Raw genomic sequence first — 19912 nt, forward strand, 5'->3', positions numbered from 1 at the left:
CTCCTTCTGAAAGTTATTCATAGCCTTTCACTACTCATCTATTGAGAAATACCTCTTGCTTTTCTTTATGTATCAATTCTTGGATTTTAGATCTTTAGTTGAGATATTGGATGCAAAGATTTTTTTTCTTAAGTGAAAGGTTTTATTTTCTGTAGTTATATTGATTTCATTTATGCAAAAGCTTTTAAATTTTGTATAACTGAAATGGTTTTTGTCTTTAGTGATCTCTTCTAATCCTTATGTGATTTTGAATTATTCTGAAAAATCCACCTTCTGTCTTTCTCATCTTTTTTTTTCTCAAATGATAAGGTCTTTTATATTAAGATCACTAATCCATTTCATGTTTATTTTGGTATATGTTTTAATATGCTTGTATAAGCCTATTTTCTATAAAATTGCTCTCCAGTTTACCAGTAGTTGTTATAGAATGGGAAGTCTTTTCTCTAAAAGTTATTGAACACTGAGTTACTGTGATCCATTGCTTCTGAGCCTTCTTTATCTAGCATGTGACATTGATCTACTTTTATTTTTTAGCCAATACTAAATAATTTTGGTGATTGCCACTCTATCATTTAGTTTGAAACCTGGTAATCCTGTGCCTCCTTCATTCCTACTTTTTTTTGTTGTTGTTTCCCTGGAGCATCTCAACCTTTTGTTTCTCCAAATTAAATGTTATTATTTTGTCTGGTTCTACAAAGTAACACCTTGTATAGCACTAAATTTGTAAATTAATTTAGATGTTATTATATTATTGAAGCCCAACCATATATTTCTAATTATTTGTCTTTATTTTTGTAAAAAGTGACTATAATTATATTTACATAAGTCCTGAGTGTGCCTTGGTTAGTAAACTTTCAGATATTTTCTAGATTTTGTAATTATTTTGAATGTACTTTTTCTTTTTATCCTTGTTATTCTTTATGTCTCTCACTGCCACTGTTAACTATATCACTTCAGTCTCCTTAAGCCACAGAAGAAATAAACAAAAAAGTTAGTTTCTGCTCACTTTTTATCAAGAATGTTTTTTAATTTCTATACCTAGTGATCCTCATTATATTTACAGTCAGTTCTGGATTATCAAATGAAAATTGTCTATATTCTTGACTTTAAATTCTTATTTTATAGGCAAAAAGATAATCTTTGTTTTTTTCTAACCTAGCAGGACCTAAAGAGCAAGGGCGAGGTTTAAGCTTAAACAATATTCTACTATACCCAAAGTACTATAAAACTGTGCATACCCTTTGACCCAGCAATGCTGCTTCTATGACTGTATCCCAAAGAGATCATAAAAATGGGAAAAGGGCCCAAATGTACAAAAATATTTATAGCAGCTCTTCTTGTAGTGGCCAAGAATTGGAAATTGAGGGGATGCCCATCAATTGGGGAATGGGTGAACAAGTTGTGGTATATGAATGTAATGGGATACTATTGTTCTATATGAAATGAAGAGCATGCAGACTTCAGAAAAACCTGGAAAGAGTTGCATGAACTGATGCTGATGAAGTGAGCAGAACAAAAACATTCTACATAGTAACAGCAACATTGTGTGATGACTAACTTTGATAGACTTAACTCTTCTCACCAATGCAAGGATCTAAGATAACTCCAAAAGAGTCACAATGGAAAATGCTATCCACATCCAGAAAAAGAACTGTGGTGTCAGAATGCATATCAAAGCATACTGTTTGTTCTCTCTTTTTTTTTGTTGTTCTTTCTTGTGGTTCCTCCCATTGGTTCTAATCTTTCTTTACAACATGACTAATGCGAAAATATGTTCAATATGGATGTATATGTAGAGCCTATATCAGTTGTACTCTGTCTTGGGGAGGAAGGAAGGGAAGGAGGAAGAGAAAATTTAGAACTCAAAATCTTATGGAAGTGAATGTTGAAAACTAAAAATTAATTAATTAAAAGAAAACAATGTTGTAAACCCCTGCCCTAGAAGTGAATAACCAGAAACCAGCTCTACTTTAGGTTCTTTAAAAAATTAATGGCAGGCAATACTTACAGTTTTCAGTGAAGAGCAAGGAAGGAGTTAATATAGGGCACATATACTTAAGGTAGACAATTGTACCTTTAATCTATGGTTCAAATGCCATCTTTGCAGGAGAATTTTCTTCATCTCCCAATTATTAGCACTTTTATTCCTCTTGAGATTATTTTGTGTATATAGTACTTCTTTCACCTACTTGTTGAATATATTGTATCCCCTTAGTAGAGTATAAGCTTCTTGAAGGCAAAAACTATTTCATTTTCTATCTTTGTATCACCAGTACATAGTATACACCTAATAAGAGGCTGGTAGATTTAATTTAATTTTGTTTTTACATAGAGGAGACTCTCAGAATATAAACTTGACCTATCCTATTAATGGGCATAAGGATCTCTCCATTGAAAATTCTTCCTCTATTAGTGCAGATCAGCACCATATCTAAGAAACGGATGGTTACAAACATGTACCCAAATACCATCTTAACAGAAATGTTCTTTTTATATTATTACATCTTTTTTTAATTTAACATTTTATTTTCCCCAATTACAGGTAAAAACAATGTTTAACAATTCTTTAAAAAAAATTTTGAGTTCCAAATTCTCTTCCTCCTGCCCCCTGCTCCACCCTTCATTGAGAAGGCAAGCAATTTGATACAGGTTATATGTGTGCAGTCATGAAAAACATATTTCTCTGTTAGTCATGTTGTGAAAGAAAACACAGGCCAAAAAAAAAACCAAGAAAAATTAAAAAATAAAGAAAAAGTATGCTTCTATCTGCATTCAGACTCCATCAGTTCTTCTCTGGATGTGGATTGCATTTTTCATCATAGTCCTTAGGAATTATCTTGGATCAATGTATTGCTGAAAATAGTTAAGTCATTCACGGTTGATCATCATACAATATTGCTATTACTAGATACAATGTTCTCCTGGTCCTGCTCACTTCAATCAGCATCAGTTCATGTAATTCTTTCCAGGTTTTTCTGAAATCCACCTATTCATCATTTCTTATAGCATAATAGTATTCCATTACATTCGTATACCATAATTTGTTCAGCCAGTTGATGGACATCCCCTCAGTTCAATTCTTTGCCACCACTAAAAGAGCTGCTATAAATGTTTTTGTACTTATAGATCTTTTTCCTTTTTTTTAATCTCTTCGGGATACAGACCTAGTTGTATTGCTTGGCTAAAGGGTATGCATAGTTTTGGGCATAGTTCCAAATTGTTCTAGAGTTTAATCAGTCTACAACTTCACCAACAGTGCTTTAGTGTCTCAATTTTCCCATATTCCCTCCAATATTTGTCATTTTCCTTTTCTGTCATATTAGCAAATCCGATAGGTATGAGGTGGTACCTCAGAGTTGTTTTAATTTGCTTTCTTTACTCAATAGTGATTTAGAGCATTTTTGATTACTTCATCTGAAAACTGCCTGTTCATATCTTTTGGCCACTTATCAATTGAGAAATAGCTCCTGTTTCTATAAATTTGACTTAATTCTCTATGTATTTGAGATCTTTACCAGAGAAACTTGCTGTAAATTTTTTTCATAGTTATTATTACTGCCTATGTATGTCCCTCCATCCTATTTTCCCTATGGTTCTCCTATTCTCTCTCTCTCCTTTCACCCTCTCCATTCTCAAAAGTGTTTTGTTTCTGACTTTTATCTCCCCAGATCTGCCCTCCCTTCTATCAGCTTGCTTTTTTCTTATCCCCTTCCCCTCCTACTTTCCTGCAGGGTAAGGTAGATTTCTATACCCAACTAATTGTGTATATTATTCCCTCTTTGAGCCAATTCTGATGAAAGTAAGGTTCAGGCATTACTCCCAACACACACCACTTTTCCATCTTCCCCTCCACTCTAAAAGATATTTCATACCTCTTTCATGTCAGTTATTTTACCCCATTCTACCTCTCTATTTCTTCTCCCAATGTTTTCCTCTTTCTCATCCCTTAATTTTATTTTTTTAGATAATCCTCCCATCATGTTCAACTCATACCTGTGACCTCTGTCTATGTATACATCTTCTAACTGTCCTAATAATGAGAAAGTTTTTAGGAGTTACAAGTATCATTTTCCTATGTAGGAATGCAAACAGTTTAACTTTATCAAGTCTCTTAACGATTTCTCTCTCCTGTTTACCCTTTTATGCTTCTCTTGCATCTTATATATGAAGGTCAAATTTTCTGTTCAGCTCTGGTCTTTTCATTAGGAATGCTTTAAAGTCATTTATTTAATTGAATATCCATTTTCCCCCTGAAGGATTATACCCAGTTTTACTGGATAGGTGATTCTTGGTTGCAATCCTAGCTCTTTTGCCCTTCAGAATATCATATGCCAAGCCTTCTGATTATTTAAGGTAGAAGCTGCTAAATCTTGTGTTGTCCTGATTGTGGCTCCACAATATTTGAACTGTTTCTTTTTGGCTGCTTGCAGTATTTTCTCCTTGACCAGGGAGCTTTGGAATTTGGCTATAATATTCTCGGGAGTTTTCATTTTGGGATCTTTTTCAGGAGGTGATCAGTGGATTCTTTCAATTTCTATTTTACCCTCTAGTTCTAGAATACCAGGGCAGTGTTCCTTGATAATTTCTTAAAAGATGATATCTAAGCTCTTTTTTTAAAAAATCATAACTTTCAGGTAGTCCAATAATTTTTAAATTATCTCTCCTGAATCTATTTTCCAGGTCAGTTGTTTTTCCAGTGAGATATTTCACATTTTCTTCTAGTTACTCATTCTTTTGATTTTGTTTTATCGTTTCTTGATGTCTCATAACATCATTAGCTTCCATTTGCCCAATTCTAATTTTTAAGGAATTATTTTCTTCAATAAGCTTTTGTACCTACTTCTCCATTTGGCTAATTCTACTTTTTAAGGAATTCTCTTCAGTGAATTTTTTGTATATCTTTTTTCCATTTGGCCAATTCTGCTTTTCAAGGCATTCTTCTCCTCATTGGATTTTTGTGCTTATTTTACCATTTGGCCAATTCTGTTTTTTAAGGTGCTATTTTCTTCAGTATTTTTTTTTTTGGTGCCTCCTTTGCCAAGCTGTTAACTCTTCTTTCATGATTTCTTCTATCACTCTCATTTCTCTTTCCAATTTTTCCTCTACCTCTCTTACATGATTTTAAAAATCCTTTTTGAGCTCTTCCATGGCCTGAAACCAATTCATATTTTTCTTTGAGGCTTTGAATATAGCAGTTTTGATTTTGTTATCTTCTTCTGAATTTGTGCTTTGATCTTCCCTGTCACCATAGTCAGGATCTTTCTATAGTCAGGATCTTTTTCTGCTGGGGTTTTTTCCCCAACTCCACTTGTCTGCTCATTTTTCCAGCCTGTTTCTTGACTTTTAACTTTATACTAAAGTGGGGCTCTGCTTCTGGAATGGAGAGGTCACTGTCTCAAGCTTCAGGTTTTTTATGTAGCCATTTTCAGAGATAATTCTGGGGTTTTGGTTATTCCCAGGTGGTATAATATATGAAGATGTGTGTTTACTACTTTGCTGGCCTGTGTGTAACCACAAGCACTCTCTTCCACCCTGGAATGTGACCAAGGTCTCAGCTCCTCTGCAGACACAATCTCAGGTGTGCTACTTCTCCTCCTTGCCCTAAGACTGAGACCCAGGACTGGGACCCAGATCCCAGTAGGGGCAATTCATCAGAGTCTTGACCCCAGTGCCAGCAAAGGGATGCCTGTAATCTCCTTCTGACCAGTTACCATCTGTGAGCTGAAAGGTTCAGAAATTGCCACTGCCACCACTGATTCAGTCTCTCCCAAACCTATTGCTGGTTTTCTGGGCCATAGCCTGTACTTGACTGAACTCTACTCTTACCTTCGTGCAATGGACCTTTCCTGCTGACCTTCTAAGTTGTCTTAGACTGGAAATTTATTTCACTCCATTCTTTTGTGGGTTTTGCTACTCCAGAATTTGTCTGGGGCACTATTTAAAGTTGTTTGGAAAGGTTTGAGTAAGACCTCAGGCAAGTCCCTGCCTTTTCTCTACCATCTTGACCTACTGCACCTTTTATTAGCAGAAAGGATTGGAAATCCAGATTTTTTTTTCATTAGTTTTGGATATTTAACCCACCATAGCATCCATCTATAAATATAGATTGAAATTAAACCATAGCTGTAATTAATGTGGGTTCATGCAAATGATTATTAATTTAGGTAGGATTCTAGTAACAAATAATTTTCATATCTTTGATTGGATAATAAATTGCTTAGTTCTTAAACACTATGGCATAGTTAGTAATATATTGTTAATGTAATTTTATAGATCAAGACAACTAAATCTTACTTAGTTAAATGACTTATCTGAGCTAAGTTAAACTAGCTAGTAAATATTAGAATTAAAACATTGACCCAAGTCTGCTGACTATAAGACTAAACCATTCTTTCTCTGGATACAGAGGCAAAATAAGTACTAGAGTTTCAAATGAGGCCAATTCTTAGCTCAACTACACATTGTTAACTTTAAAATATCACTCACTGTAGTGTTTTAGATACATGTAAAGAAAGATGAAAGTACTTGTGGGACAATATCATATACTGAGGACAGGTCTTCTTTCCCAAATACTGGAATTCGATCTTTCCATACGGTAGTTTGGGGTTTTATGGTGATGTAAATGAGCTGCTTCTGACAGAGCTCCTTCCTTTGCTGTTGCTCATTTATTGGGCTTTGTTTGGATCCAGTGGCTCTCAGCAGTTGGGTTGGGAAGTTAGTGGTAGCCAGATCAAAGTCATTGGAGCTAGTGAGCCTCATAAGATTAAATTCTTATTCCAATCATTAAGTTCAACTATTAGTTTTTTATTCACTTAAAAGCAGCTGAGATCGTCTTTGGTTTAATTAAAAACAGAACCAAAATTTGCCAGTTTGATCTGGGAAATGGATTTATTTTAGGGCTTATTGTTAAAGCGATGAATATTAAGAATCTGCCCATGAAGGAAGTTTGAGTCCATAATTTATTTTCACAAATAATGGAATAAAGCACAATACCAGTCTCTTTGTTCAGTACAGAAACCTGACTTACAGTAAGTACTCTGATTGAAGGTTTTTGGTTAAAGGGTGGGGAGCGCACACTGCGTCACCATGGCTTTTACTAATATTTTTCCCATTAGAACACAATGGGTCTAAACAAAGAGAAAATGATATGGGTGAACCACAGCACCCTCCATTTAACATTTATACTCAGAGTAAAAAAAAAAAAAGACCTGTTTTGAAAGTTTCCCTCATTGTCATTTTATCCTTCCATCCAAATTTAGGACCATACGTATATAGTCCCTAAGATAAAAATATATGATGGCATTCCTTAGATGTCAGTCCTCTCTATCCTTTGATTTTGTAATTATAGGCTTTTAATTTTTTATAGAAAAATCCCTAGATTGTATTCTTCTACTATACCAGGTAAGGGTATATTTCTCAACCACTTTTCCCTACTATCAGATTCAAAAACATGAGAAAAATCTATCCCTGATATTATAATGAATTGGACTTATAAAAATCTCAGGAGTCCTTGACAGTTTTAAAATTCCTTCTTGAAAATAAGAGAAAGGAGAGGCAGCTAGTTGGTGCAGTAGATAGAGCACTGGCCCTGAACTCCAGAAGACCTGAGTTCAAATTTGACCTCAGATACTTGACACTTACTAGCTATGTGACCCTAGGCAAGTAACTTCACCCTATTGTGGAAGGAAGGAAGGAAGGAAGGAAGGAAGGAAGGAAGGAAGGAAGGAAGGAAGGAAGGAAGGAAGGAAGGAAGGAAGGAAGGAAGGAAGGAAGGAAAAGAAGAGAAAGGCATAATTGCTTACAGAGCCCAGTGTACTTTCTTATTACCTTGTTCTTTTGCAAGCAGTTGATGGGGAAATGGAGGTTGTCTTATCATGTAATAATGAGGCTCATTAATGGCTTCACAACTTTGGTGTTCCAAACCCCAACAGTCCAATAATTTGCTGAATTTTTTTCATTGAAAGTATATTAATTTATAGTTACCCATCAGTTATTTCATCCACCCTCAGTGATCTCACAAAATTGTTTTTTAACACTCAGTTTTTAAAAAAATGCTTACCCAGTATGACCACACCTTTTCTAATTTCTTTGTTGCTCTTCCTCTCCTATCTGATTGTAAAAATTGCCAAGTCAGATCTCTATTCCAGCCAAGCAGAAGTCCTTGCTATTACCCAAAATGCTTTAATTATTATCACCTCTATACTTTTGCCTTCAATGTCTACCCCTTCTCAGCCTATCTAAATGCTACCCATTGTTCAAATTTTAAATCATCCCACTTATCCTAACCATTCTGGATGACAATGGATCTATCCCTCTTTACTGTATGACATCTTTGGGCATATATCTGATATTCTGTGTGTATACTGTGAGACATGTGGAACAAGCAGTCCAAGTCAACTTATGTGTTACCATAAACCTAAGAAAAGGCAATGTGCCACGATAGTAATTATCCAGCAAATGAGTATACTATCAGAACTATTCACCAGGTGGCACTCTTCAGGCCACTGGCCAAGTTTTGTTGCCTCCAGTTCTCTCCGGTACGTACATATATGAGAGAACCTTCTGCACTGCAATGCCATGTGGTTCCAAATATCAGTGCCAGAAGATTTTTAAATACTTATGCTGGCTGGGCTATAAATTTAGTATGAGATAAAACCTCCAAATGGGGTCATGAAGAGTCAGACATGACTGGAAGGACTAAATGACAACTGCCGAATAACTTTCAAGAATATTTTTAAAGTGAGAAAACCTGTTGCTCCCCCCATGCTACATCTGGAATCTTCTCTCTAAGTCAATGATTCCCACCTTCACAGTACATAGGCACGTGTCTATGGCCACATAATGAAATAAAACAATCCCAAGGTATACATTATTCTTTCCTGTAATTCTATGTAGTATCCCTAGTGGATGGCTGATACTTCTACGTCACTACCCAATTCAGTGCTAATTTTGAATCTAGGAGATACAGCCATTATTAAATAATGATGGATCTTTGCTTACCTCAGGGCTTATGAGTCTAGCTCTCAATCCACTATGCCATGCTGCCTCTTTAATGTTTTTAGTCTCCTAAAATCCTTCTTGGCTACAGAGTGATAAATTTCTGTTTAGTTCCTACAGCTGATGCAAGGTTCAGGATGTCCTGCCTTTACCACAGATTTCATTCCTGTGAAGGTGGGAGTTTATTAGATATAGAAAAAAATTAAAGGCAAAATATAAAGGCCTTCTACATGGAAATCTCTGCCCCCTAATCTCCCCAAACTGCTCCCAATTAATTTCTCCATTATTCAAGCGTGTCTGGGGAATTTCTAAACTTCACTTGACCACAGACTGTGGAGAGGGAACAAAGGGGATGGAATTTAGGTCTAGGTCCCCAGTTCCAGACCACAGGGTATCGAACAAAGGAAGTCAGAGAAGTGTAGAGAGGGACATCTGTCTTCCCACTTCTAGTTCACCAATCTACAATTGCTGAAAACTGTCTCTAGTACTTTGGATCTCCTCTCATTCTAGCCTTAGCTTCTACTCCCAGGTCTGGGTTACCTCTGCCTCACTGATCTCTGCATGCTAATTTCAGCTTTTAAGCATCTGGTCTTGGTCATTGCAAATAGAAGTTCAGACAGGAGCATTTCATGCCACTCATCATTCTCCAATCCCCAAAGTCTAAATCTGATTGGACTTAATTAACTCCCCAATCTCTATCTCTCATCTGGAAACCCAGAAGCCTGTCTCATCATGTCAACTTCTACTGGCCTGCATTCTTAAGAGCTAGACCGCTTTTCATATTGAACATTTAAGATGTAATCTGATTCAAATAGAGAAAAGATTTTAAGTCCAGGTATGTGGTGACTTCTTCATAATGAGAGTAGAAGAAAAAAGCCCAGGTCAATAAAATAGCATACAACTGTGTTTTCTAAAAAGCTTTGTAGCAAATGGGAACCAGATTTTTCAATTAGTCTTCAATGCTTTATTTTGTTTTGCTTGTTATTGTTGTTTTGTGATGCACCTGGGGCCTAAGAGTATAAAAGAACACTCCTACTGAACCTAATGCTGTTCATTGGTTCCAAGAAAATAGGACATTAAACAAAAATACAAAGGGGTCATTGGTTCCACAGGAACAGTGTTAGGGGAGAACAGAGTGAAGGAGAGGAGAAAAGAGAGAAAAAATTTTGAGGGGAGTGAGCCACCCTCCTCTGGGTTTACTTATAATTTATTAATAGCATTAATGAGGAATAAGGTTGGTAAGAACAATGATGAAAGTCATGCTTATACTCTGTTCATCTGTAATGTTGCCCAAGCAGAGTGACTGGGATCTTCGGAAAACTAAGAACTGAATGTGAGGAATAGATAAGGCTGCTTGGTAGGGTGGTGTAAAACACTAGGTATGAAGTTAGAACACCTCGGTTTGAGTCCAGACATAGCCACTTGCCATAAATGCAACAGTGGACAATTAACTTTCCTTCTCTGCGCGTTAGCTTCCTCATGTATAAAATGAATGGTTGATATTAAAGGTCCCTTCAAACTCTAAAATCCTAAGTAGGAAATGTTGAAGAGGGTAATGAAAGCTAACCTGGGAAAGAATTCAAGTAACTTAGGCAAAGGGCTGAGGAAGAGAGAAAAGGAGGGAGACAAAGAATATGCAGTGGTGTTACTTTTTCACAGTTTGACCTGAGCTTCTGGACTTTTGAAATGGATCTTCATCAATACTGCCCAAATGTAATATATCCAGTGCACCCCTAAAGGCTCATGTACTTCTGCCTCTGCTATGAAGTCTGTTAGTAAGCATTTGTCAAGCACCTGCTATGTGACATGTACCATGCTAAGCACTGAGGATACAAAGAAAAGCAAAGGACAGCCCCTGCCCTGTAGGAACTTACAATCTAATGGGGGAGACAACATATAAACAACTATGTAAAAAGAAGTGATATAAAGGAGAAATTGGAAATAATCAACAAAAGGAAGGCACTAGAATGAAGAGGGATTGGGATTTTAGCTGGGATTTGAAGGAAGCCTGAGGAGCCAGGAGGTGATGAGGAGGGAGAGCATTCCAGACATGGAGACAGAAAAGCCAGAAAGGGGCTAGAGACAGGGAGGCTAAAGAGGACTTTGAACACCAAACAGTTGATTTTGTATTTGAGCCCCAGAGGTGACAAGGAGCCACTGGGACTTACTGGCTGGGGGGCAGAACAAGAATTGTAACATGCTTGGACCTGACTGAATGAAGGAAGGACTAGAGTGGGGAGAGACTTGAGTCAGGCAGACCCACCAACAGGCTATTGGAATAGTCCAGGCATGAGATGATGAGAAGATGAAGGGCGAAAGGAAGAGGAAATAGAAATCATATGCTCCTAATAAATTCAGCTTTAATTACTTTTGTTAGACTACTATTTTTTCTGCCTCCAAAGGCTGACCTCCTTTTACACATTCCTAAAGTAGTTAACACTTGTACTTCCATTATTTTTTTCCACTTAACTTATAATTTTATAAATACAGCATGTCCCAAAAGGCTTAGTACAGTTTTAAGTTTTGACAACTTAAAAATGCACTAAGGCTTTTGGGATACCTTGCATGTTACAACAACAAAAAACATCTTTGCTCTACATTATATCTAGTATATTTTGTGTGTATGTACTTCAGCATAGGGGGCTAAGATGGCATAGAGAATAATAGAGTGCTGGGCCTGGAGTCAGGAGGACTCATCTATCAGTTTAAATCTGGCCTCAGACACATAGTTGCTGTGTGACCCTGGGCAAGTCACTGAACCTTGTCTGCCTCAGTTTCCTCAACTACAGAATGAGCTAGAGAAGTGGCAAACCACTGTATTATCTCTGCCAAGAAAACCCCAAATGGAGTCATGGAGAGTCAGATGCAAACGAAAAACAACAAAAAATTTTGACATAATTACCTTCCTTTGGATCCTATGCATTTTATTTTATGCACTTAAAAATATTCTGAGAAGTATATAGGTTTCATCAGATTGCCAAGGGAGTCCATGACACAAAAATGGTTAAGAATCCATTCACTAAAACATTTGTCTGATTTCACCTTTGCTCCCTTAATTCCCTATCCCATAATATGCTTCTGTCTGTTCTGTCACATCCTCCTGGCAGAAAGCAAGTTCCTGGGGCCAAGGACCATATGGTTGGTTTGGTTTTTTTTTTCTTTGCATCCCCATTGCCTAGTCCAATACCACGTACGTGGAAAGTACTTAATAAATTATTTGCTGAATTGAATTATTTTGGCTGATTACCATAACTGATTAAGTTATTACATAGTCCTAAAACAAGTTACCAAAAGATCACAAATCCTTTCAGGAGAGTATCTTCATGCATTCTAATGCCACCTTGGGAAGATAAAGGAGGTAGAAGGGTTAAATGCCCCATCTGACGAAGATGGACACTATGCCTTTCGTCAGAGTGTACTCCACTTATAAAGCAAAAAACCTAAGCAGAGCCAATGCACTATGGTAAAACTGGAGCATAGATATATAACTCCTATTATGGGAAGATCACCTATACCAGGCTCTTTTGGTTCTGCCAGGTGCACTATTTATAGCTTGCCAGGAGCAAAAGAATATAAAATCAATATCAATTTCACCATATGGAAACTAAAGTATGCTGTTGCTATAACTTTCTGACCTTTTCTCCATATCCATTCCCCTCCATATGCCAGGGAAAATATATTGCTAGGAGAAGGGTGTGAACTGGCTGTCTTTTTGTGAATGGGAAATCTTGTACTTTAAAAACAACAATTGTGTTTTTATTTTAGATATGGAATTTGACTTGGACAAACTAATACAATTCTCCCAAAATGTACTGCTTCCAACACGCGATCAAGAGACAAATCTAATGCCAAAAGAGGTTTGTGAAACTAGTTAATTTTGTCAAACAGCAAGTTTGTTCACTTTAATATGAACAATGTTAAGTTAAATTAAGTAAAATAAAGACTTACATGTCTGATAGATGTACATTGGAGAAATTCAACTGATCAGAAGGGTTCTTTTCAATTTATATGATAACAGGTGACATTTTACATACATCATCTCATTTGATCCTGACAGTTGGAACTATTACTATTCTCATTTTACAGATGAAGAAATTGAAGCTCAGAGAGGCTAAGGGACTTGCTGAGGATCATATAGTTGGCTACAGTCTGAAGCAACATTTGCACTAAGGGCTTCCTGACTCCAAGTTCCGCACTTGATTCACTAAACCATGTTGTTCTTTTGCCTGTAACTAGATTTTGAAGATTCTGAAAAGCCTCGTTTCATTCTGTGAAAAGTCAATAATCCCTCACTAAAAACACATAGTTTCTAGTTCTTTCATTTATAATCATTCTTCTTTTTACTTTAAAGTTCCATTGATGCCTCTTTTTCATTCTATTATAATTATTTCTAGATATGCCTGCAACCCACCTACCCAGTGAGCCTTCCTTTGTAACCAAAATAAAAGTTAGGCAAAATTAATCTACATAGTGAACCTTGTCTGACAGAACCTTGCCTGCCCTCATAGTCCCTCACTGCTCCAAAGTGAGAATGCAAATACATTTCTTCATTTCATCTCTCGGGCTGAATTTGATCATCATGATTACACAGCATTTAGCTTCATTGTAATTTGCTTTGCATTTACATTACTATGGCAATTATCTATATTATTTTCCTGGTTTTATTTAATTCCATGAGCATCAGTTCATATAAGCCTTCTAAGTTTTCTCTGAATTCTTCATATTTGCTATATCTACAGCAGAGTCATATATTCTATTATATTCATATGTCACCATTTGTTTGATCATTCTCCAATCAGTAGGAACCTATTTTGTCTCCAGATTTTTATCATCACAAAAAAGTCAGTTCAAAATCATTTATTACATGTCTACTATATGCTAGGCACTGTGCTAAATGCTGGGCACACAAAAAGAGGCAAAAGACAATTCCTGAATTCAAGGAGCTCACAATTAAGTGAGAGAAACAAGCAACAAATATGTACAAAAGAGCTATCAGACTGGAAAAATAGGGAATAATGAAAAAAGGATAGCACCAGAATTATGATGGGATGAGAAAAGCTTTCTTTAGAAGATGAGGGTTTAGTTGGAACTTGAAGGAAGCTAGAGAAGCAAGAAGGGAGAGCGTTCCAGACATAGAGGGTAGATAGAGAAAATGCCCAGAGCAGAGAGATGGAAAGAGAGGTCAGTGTTACTGGATCGAAGAGTATTTGGCAGGGAATAAAGTGTAAGGAGACTAGAAAAGTAGAAGGAGGTTAAGTTATGAAGGTTTGTATACCAAACAGAATTTCGTTTTTGATCCTGGAGGTGATAATATTTTGGTATGTATGAGACCATTCTATCTTTGTACATGTCCAGTAGTGGGTCTTCTGTCCCACTGATCTCTGGGGCAGAGGGCATGAATAACGTAATGACTTTCCTCATGTGACCCTAAATTCTTTTCCCAGTACATTAATCATCTTTTTAAGATTCATGTGATGAACTTGCCTTTTTTTGGTAGTGGGACAGTAATGATGATCTCCATGTTGGTCCAAGAAGTTTACTTCCTGACTAATTCTACTCAATCTTAGTGCAGCAGCTGCCAGAGAACATGTTACAAAGAGGGATCAAGAAGATCATAAGTAATCAGTGCTCCCTATCCGTATCTTGAATTCTATATTTCCTTATCGGATACCATCTTAGAATAGAGAGAGGAAGAGATCACTTTCTTGATGTTAGCACTATTCAGTTCTGAAATTTGGTTTTGAACCATTCCTGGATATAACTGTTGCTTCCCAGAAGAAGTCAACAGAATTGCCAAATTGAATTTCTTTATCCAGGTTTTGAGAACTTAAATGACCTAAGCCCCTAACTTAAACTCAGAGATATTTGATATGTTACGCTCTTCATCTCCCCACTTATGGAAAACAAGCTTATGGGGTTTTTTTAGGACTGCCTAGTATGAACAAGTTGGATTTATACCATATTCGCAAGTGTAGCTCAACATTAAGAAAGCAATAATGTAATCATTATTAACAAGGACTTCCAAAACCACATGATTATATTAATAAATTCACAAAAAGACTTTTACACTGCACAAGATTCACTTAACACTAATTTTTTTTAAAAAAACATACAAAGCATAGGCAGAGAAAGAACTTATCTTAATATGATTAAAAAAAAAAGTATCTATGACCAAAATCAAGCATTATGTTCAATGGAGAAATACTAGTTTTCCTCATAAATGTAGGAGAAAACCTAGAAAGTCCCTTCCCCAATTTTATTTCACATATCCTGCATATACATATTCTAGCAATTGCAATAATACAAAAAGAAAAGAAAAGGCATAAAAATAAATAAAAGGAGATAAAACTATCCCTATTCACTGATGGCATGATAGTGTTTTTAGAAATCCTAATAAATCAGGAAAGAAACTAATTGATACATTTAACAATCTCAGTAAAGTAAAAAGATATAAAAACCTACAAAAATTAGCGTTCAGCAAACTAAGGTTTGACCTTACGTCGGACAAATTGGCAAAGCTTATAAAAATTGAAATAGTTAATTTTGAGAGTTTGTACAAATAAAACACATTAGTACACTATTGGTAGAGCTATGAATTGATCCAACTATTCTGGAAAGCCATTTGGAACCATGCTAATGAAATGTCTAAAATACCCATACCCTTTGACCCAGAGAATCTATTACTCGGTTTATACTCAAGGAAGTCAGTGATAAAAAGAAAGGTCCAAATACTCTCAAATCTTTATAGCAGCAGAGACCTGAAAACAAAGCAGATGCCCTTAGGTGGAGGAAATATCTGAACAAACTGTGGTACATGAATGTCACTTAATGCCTCATTGCCTTTTTCGTCATCTGTAAAATGAGGAGTTTGACCTCTAAGATCCCTTCCAGCTCTACAGCTATGATCCTATAATCCTAGTGGAAGAAAAGTGTAAGAAATGATGAATATGGAGAACAAGATTTATATGAATAAATTAATTTTAAAAATTAGTATTTACTCTATGCCAAGCTCTATGCTAAATATTAGGGATACAAATAAAAATCAAAATAATCTCTGCCAACAAAGAGTTTATATTCCAACAAGAGAACACAATCCATAAAGAGGAATGCTGGCCAAGGAAAGTCATTATGGTTTAGAAGGGGGTGGGTGTGGTGAGAGGAACAATAAGGGAATACCCATTCGCTCGTACATCTACTCCTTAATATGCCCTTGCTGATTGTTGTTGTTTAGTTGTGACCCCATTTGGGGTTTTGTTGGCAAAGATACTGGAGTGGTTTGCCATTTCCTTCTCCAGCCCATTTTATAGATGAGGAACTGAGGCAAACAGGCAAACTAAGGCAAGTGACTTGCCCATGGTCACACAGGTATTAAGTGTCAGAGGTTGGATTTGAACTCAGGAAGATGAGTCTTCCTAACTCCAGGCCCAGTGCTCTATCCACTGTACCATCTAGCTACCCTTTCTAGTAGTGACCTAATATATAGTTCCTTAACTAGAAACCAGGTAGGAGGGTAGGGGAGTTGTTAAGCCCATCAGAGCACGGTCTTAGGCCTGAGTAGCAAAGTGAGTGGTGAGGAGACTTCTGGGAAGTATATGAACTGATAAGGACAAAGCAAAATCAGGACAATAGCATATACACAATCACCAAAACAATGAATATGAAAATAACAACCATAACAAAGCCACAGAAACTGAATGCTATGAAATTATAATGACCAAGCTTGGGTCCAAAGATGAGACCTTAGAATATACCTCATTCTCTTTTTTGTGGAGTTTGGAGACTATCAGTGTGGTTTGGTTGATGTATTACTTAGTTTTTCTGAGTTATTTTCTTTTTTGTTCTTTGTTATAAGAAATTACTCTCTGGAAAAGGCATAAGGGAAGAATATATTGAGAAATGTAAATAATATTAAAACAAAACTATAAGTAAAGGTTATTTTAAAGGAAAAAAAGGATTGCTCAAAATACATAGTATGGTGTAGCAGGTGAAGTGTTAGATTTGGAGATAGGAAGATCTGGGTTCAGATTCCCATTTCTAACATTTGGTAACTTTGTGACCTTAGGTATGTCCCAATAACTTTGTGCCCTAAGCTAAACTTATTTACCAAGACAATTAATGTTGGGGGAAGGGGGAGTTCCCACACTGAGCTTCAAAGAATCCCTTGAGATTGCCTATATTGTTACTGCAAAAAGGGATAGGTCTAAGTGAACCGGTCATTCACTGTTAGCCTGTTTTTATGCTTCCATGAATTCAATTATCTCTATGCAGACATGATTCCCAGATATAGATAGATAGATAGATATGCACACACAACTATAGTCTCTCTTCTGATCTCTAGTTCTACATCACCAATTGCTTATTGAACATTTCAAAATCGATGTCCTGTAGGCACCTTAAACTCAACATGTCCAAAAAAGAATTCATTAGCTTTCCCTTAAAACCCTTTCTTCTTCTGAACTTCTCTATTACTGTGGAGGGTGCTACCACCCTTTCTGACCAGGCTCACAACCTCAATGTCATCTGCAAATTCTCATATTTACTCATTCCACGTATCCAGTCAGTTAACAAATCTTGCCATTTCTATCTCTCCCATCTCCCCAATGGTTCAAACTCTCCTCACCTCTCACTTAGACTATCACTAAGTCTTCTAATTGTTCCCCCTACCTCAAACCTCTCCACATGTCAATCCATCCTCTACTCATCTAATAAAGTGCTTTTCCTAATGTGTAGGGATGCTCATGTCACTTCCCTTACTCAAATTCCAATGACTATCACCTCCAGTTTGTATTTAAAACTCCTCAAACCCTACCCTCTTCCTACCTTTCTAATCTCCTTGCATTCTATTCTCCCTTAAGTACACTATAGTCCAGTCATACTAGCCTATTTTCTGTCCTTTATATAGAACAAACATACCCTCTTCATCCCTGTGCCTTTCCAATGGCTGGCTGTTCCCACTCCATGTTTTCAAAGTTCTTCTTTTGATTTGTTCATGCAAGACATTTCAGATTAAGAATGTAATTTCTCGTCACCTAGGCTTGCTGATGACTTTTACAACAGAATAAAACTGTGCGTGTCCATGGTGCTCTTCATAATAAGTTTTGACCAATACAGAGAATCTATTAGTCTATAGTTTTTTCTATATTTTTAACAAAAGACATCATCACTTTTTTACTTTTTTTACTTTTCATAATAAACTGACTGGTGAATTGCTATCACCTTTAATAAAATGTGTTCTACAATCATATTGTATATTGAATGATGAAGAGTGAAAGTATTCTACTTGATTAGAGTATCAGCAGATGCTCACCTAAGGAGATTATTTAATTCTTTGAAATAATAAAGACATAGAAAAATAACCCTCTAGAAATCAATACTTAGTAATGTATGCTTTAATAAATTATTTTTCTCTAATTTGAAGAATATTTTCAAGCTCTTTCTTCCAATTTGTTATAATTAATATTTGATAGTGATTCTAACTATAGCTGTTTCTCTTGTTGCACAGAATTTGAGAAATTACATAAAAGTATACCTAATTGACTTTTTTTCCCTTGCAGTCTCATAATATTGGCCACGATCCAGAATTTAGCCGTGATCTCTTCAGGGTTGCAGGCCAGAGTCCTCTGGTAGCATATTATCTGAAGGTGCATGACATCGCAATAAATCCAAGACTCCCCAGGTCTTGCAAGATTCAAATAACTCAAATTTTCCGATGGCCATATCCTTCTGAGTTTTGTTTCATATGTTTCGTATTTCATATTCGTAAAATATTCTATATTTAAATGTCTCAGCTAGTGAAAGATACAAAACTTGTATTTCTCACTAATTTAGTTATTTCCTTTTTCATTATGTTCAAGAGACTATTTAGAGTACTTTTTCTTCATTCCATATTTAAAGTAGTGTTTATATGGGGAATGATTGAGCAGGGATGTGGAAAACTGATAGACTCGATTATCTTTTAGCCATGTTAAGAACCATACCAAATTAAATAATTGATTTCACCTTCTTATCAATACATTGTTGATAATGAAGAAATCTACAGTGTCCTGTAGGCTTCTAGCTCATTCTCCAGAGCTCTAGTTACCTTCAGTGTCACCAAAGCATACCTTTTTCCCTGTCAAAAGGAGTCCCACCCTTGGGAGGATCCCAGAGCATTAGAAAGATAGGCAGACATTAATGCTAAATTCATGTGCTGTAAGACCAGTCTTGTCTTGACTGAAAAATGGGATAGTAATTATCTGTCATGTAAAAGGGTACTTCCTTACTATAGACTAGATTCCACTTGTGGGTGATGATGATGATGATGATGATGATGATGATGATGATGATATTAATGTAATTACTATTAACAACAAAAAAACTGACATTTACATAGCATTTTAAAGTCTACAAAGTACTTTATATTCATTATTTCATTTAAGTCTCACAACAAGTCCATGAGGTAGATACTACAGCCCATCTTCACATAGTAAGCTGTGCCCAAAACTTTTTTAATGATGCTGTTGACAATAGAAGACATTTTTTATTTTATGACCATGTGTCCAAGACAATTTCTCATAAACATACATATGCACATGTATGTGTGTGTGTGTACACACACACACACACACACACACACACATACACACACACACACACACACACACAAAAGCAACTTCTGAGATTTTACACCCCCTAACCAATTTTTATTAGGGCTAACTCCAATTCTTAAACAAATGCCTATTGGTTGTCTAATACAGGTTGAGCAACTAATTTACTTGAAAAGAATAAATTAACTGAAAGATGCATATCTGAAATAGCTTTAAAAACAAAAATTTAAGGTATTTTCCCAATGAACATAAGATGAAGTGCACCTTTCCCCATATTAGAAACACAATCCTTCTAAAAAAAAATAGTATAGGGGCAGCTAGGTGGTGCA

At 36.1% G+C, this 19912-nt stretch overlaps 1 protein-coding gene across 1 annotated transcript in view; it reads left to right on the forward strand.

Annotated features, from left to right (window-relative positions):
* The window catches only part of FAM227B (family with sequence similarity 227 member B), a 250165-nt gene extending 231389 nt beyond the window's left edge, over window positions 1-18776 (forward strand). The window contains exons 6-7 of the mRNA XM_078151628.1: window positions 12763-12854; window positions 18552-18776. Of these exons, the coding sequence (XP_078007754.1) occupies window positions 12763-12854; window positions 18552-18776 (317 nt within the window). The remainder of the gene's footprint in view (window positions 1-12762; window positions 12855-18551) is intronic.
* The last annotated feature ends 1136 nt before the right edge of the window (window positions 18777-19912 follow it).

Source organism: Phascolarctos cinereus, unplaced genomic scaffold (genome assembly GCF_003287225.1).
Source record: "Phascolarctos cinereus isolate Bilbo 61053 unplaced genomic scaffold, phaCin_HiC Scaffold_3;HRSCAF=262, whole genome shotgun sequence".
Lineage (NCBI taxonomy): Eukaryota > Metazoa > Chordata > Mammalia > Diprotodontia > Phascolarctidae > Phascolarctos > Phascolarctos cinereus.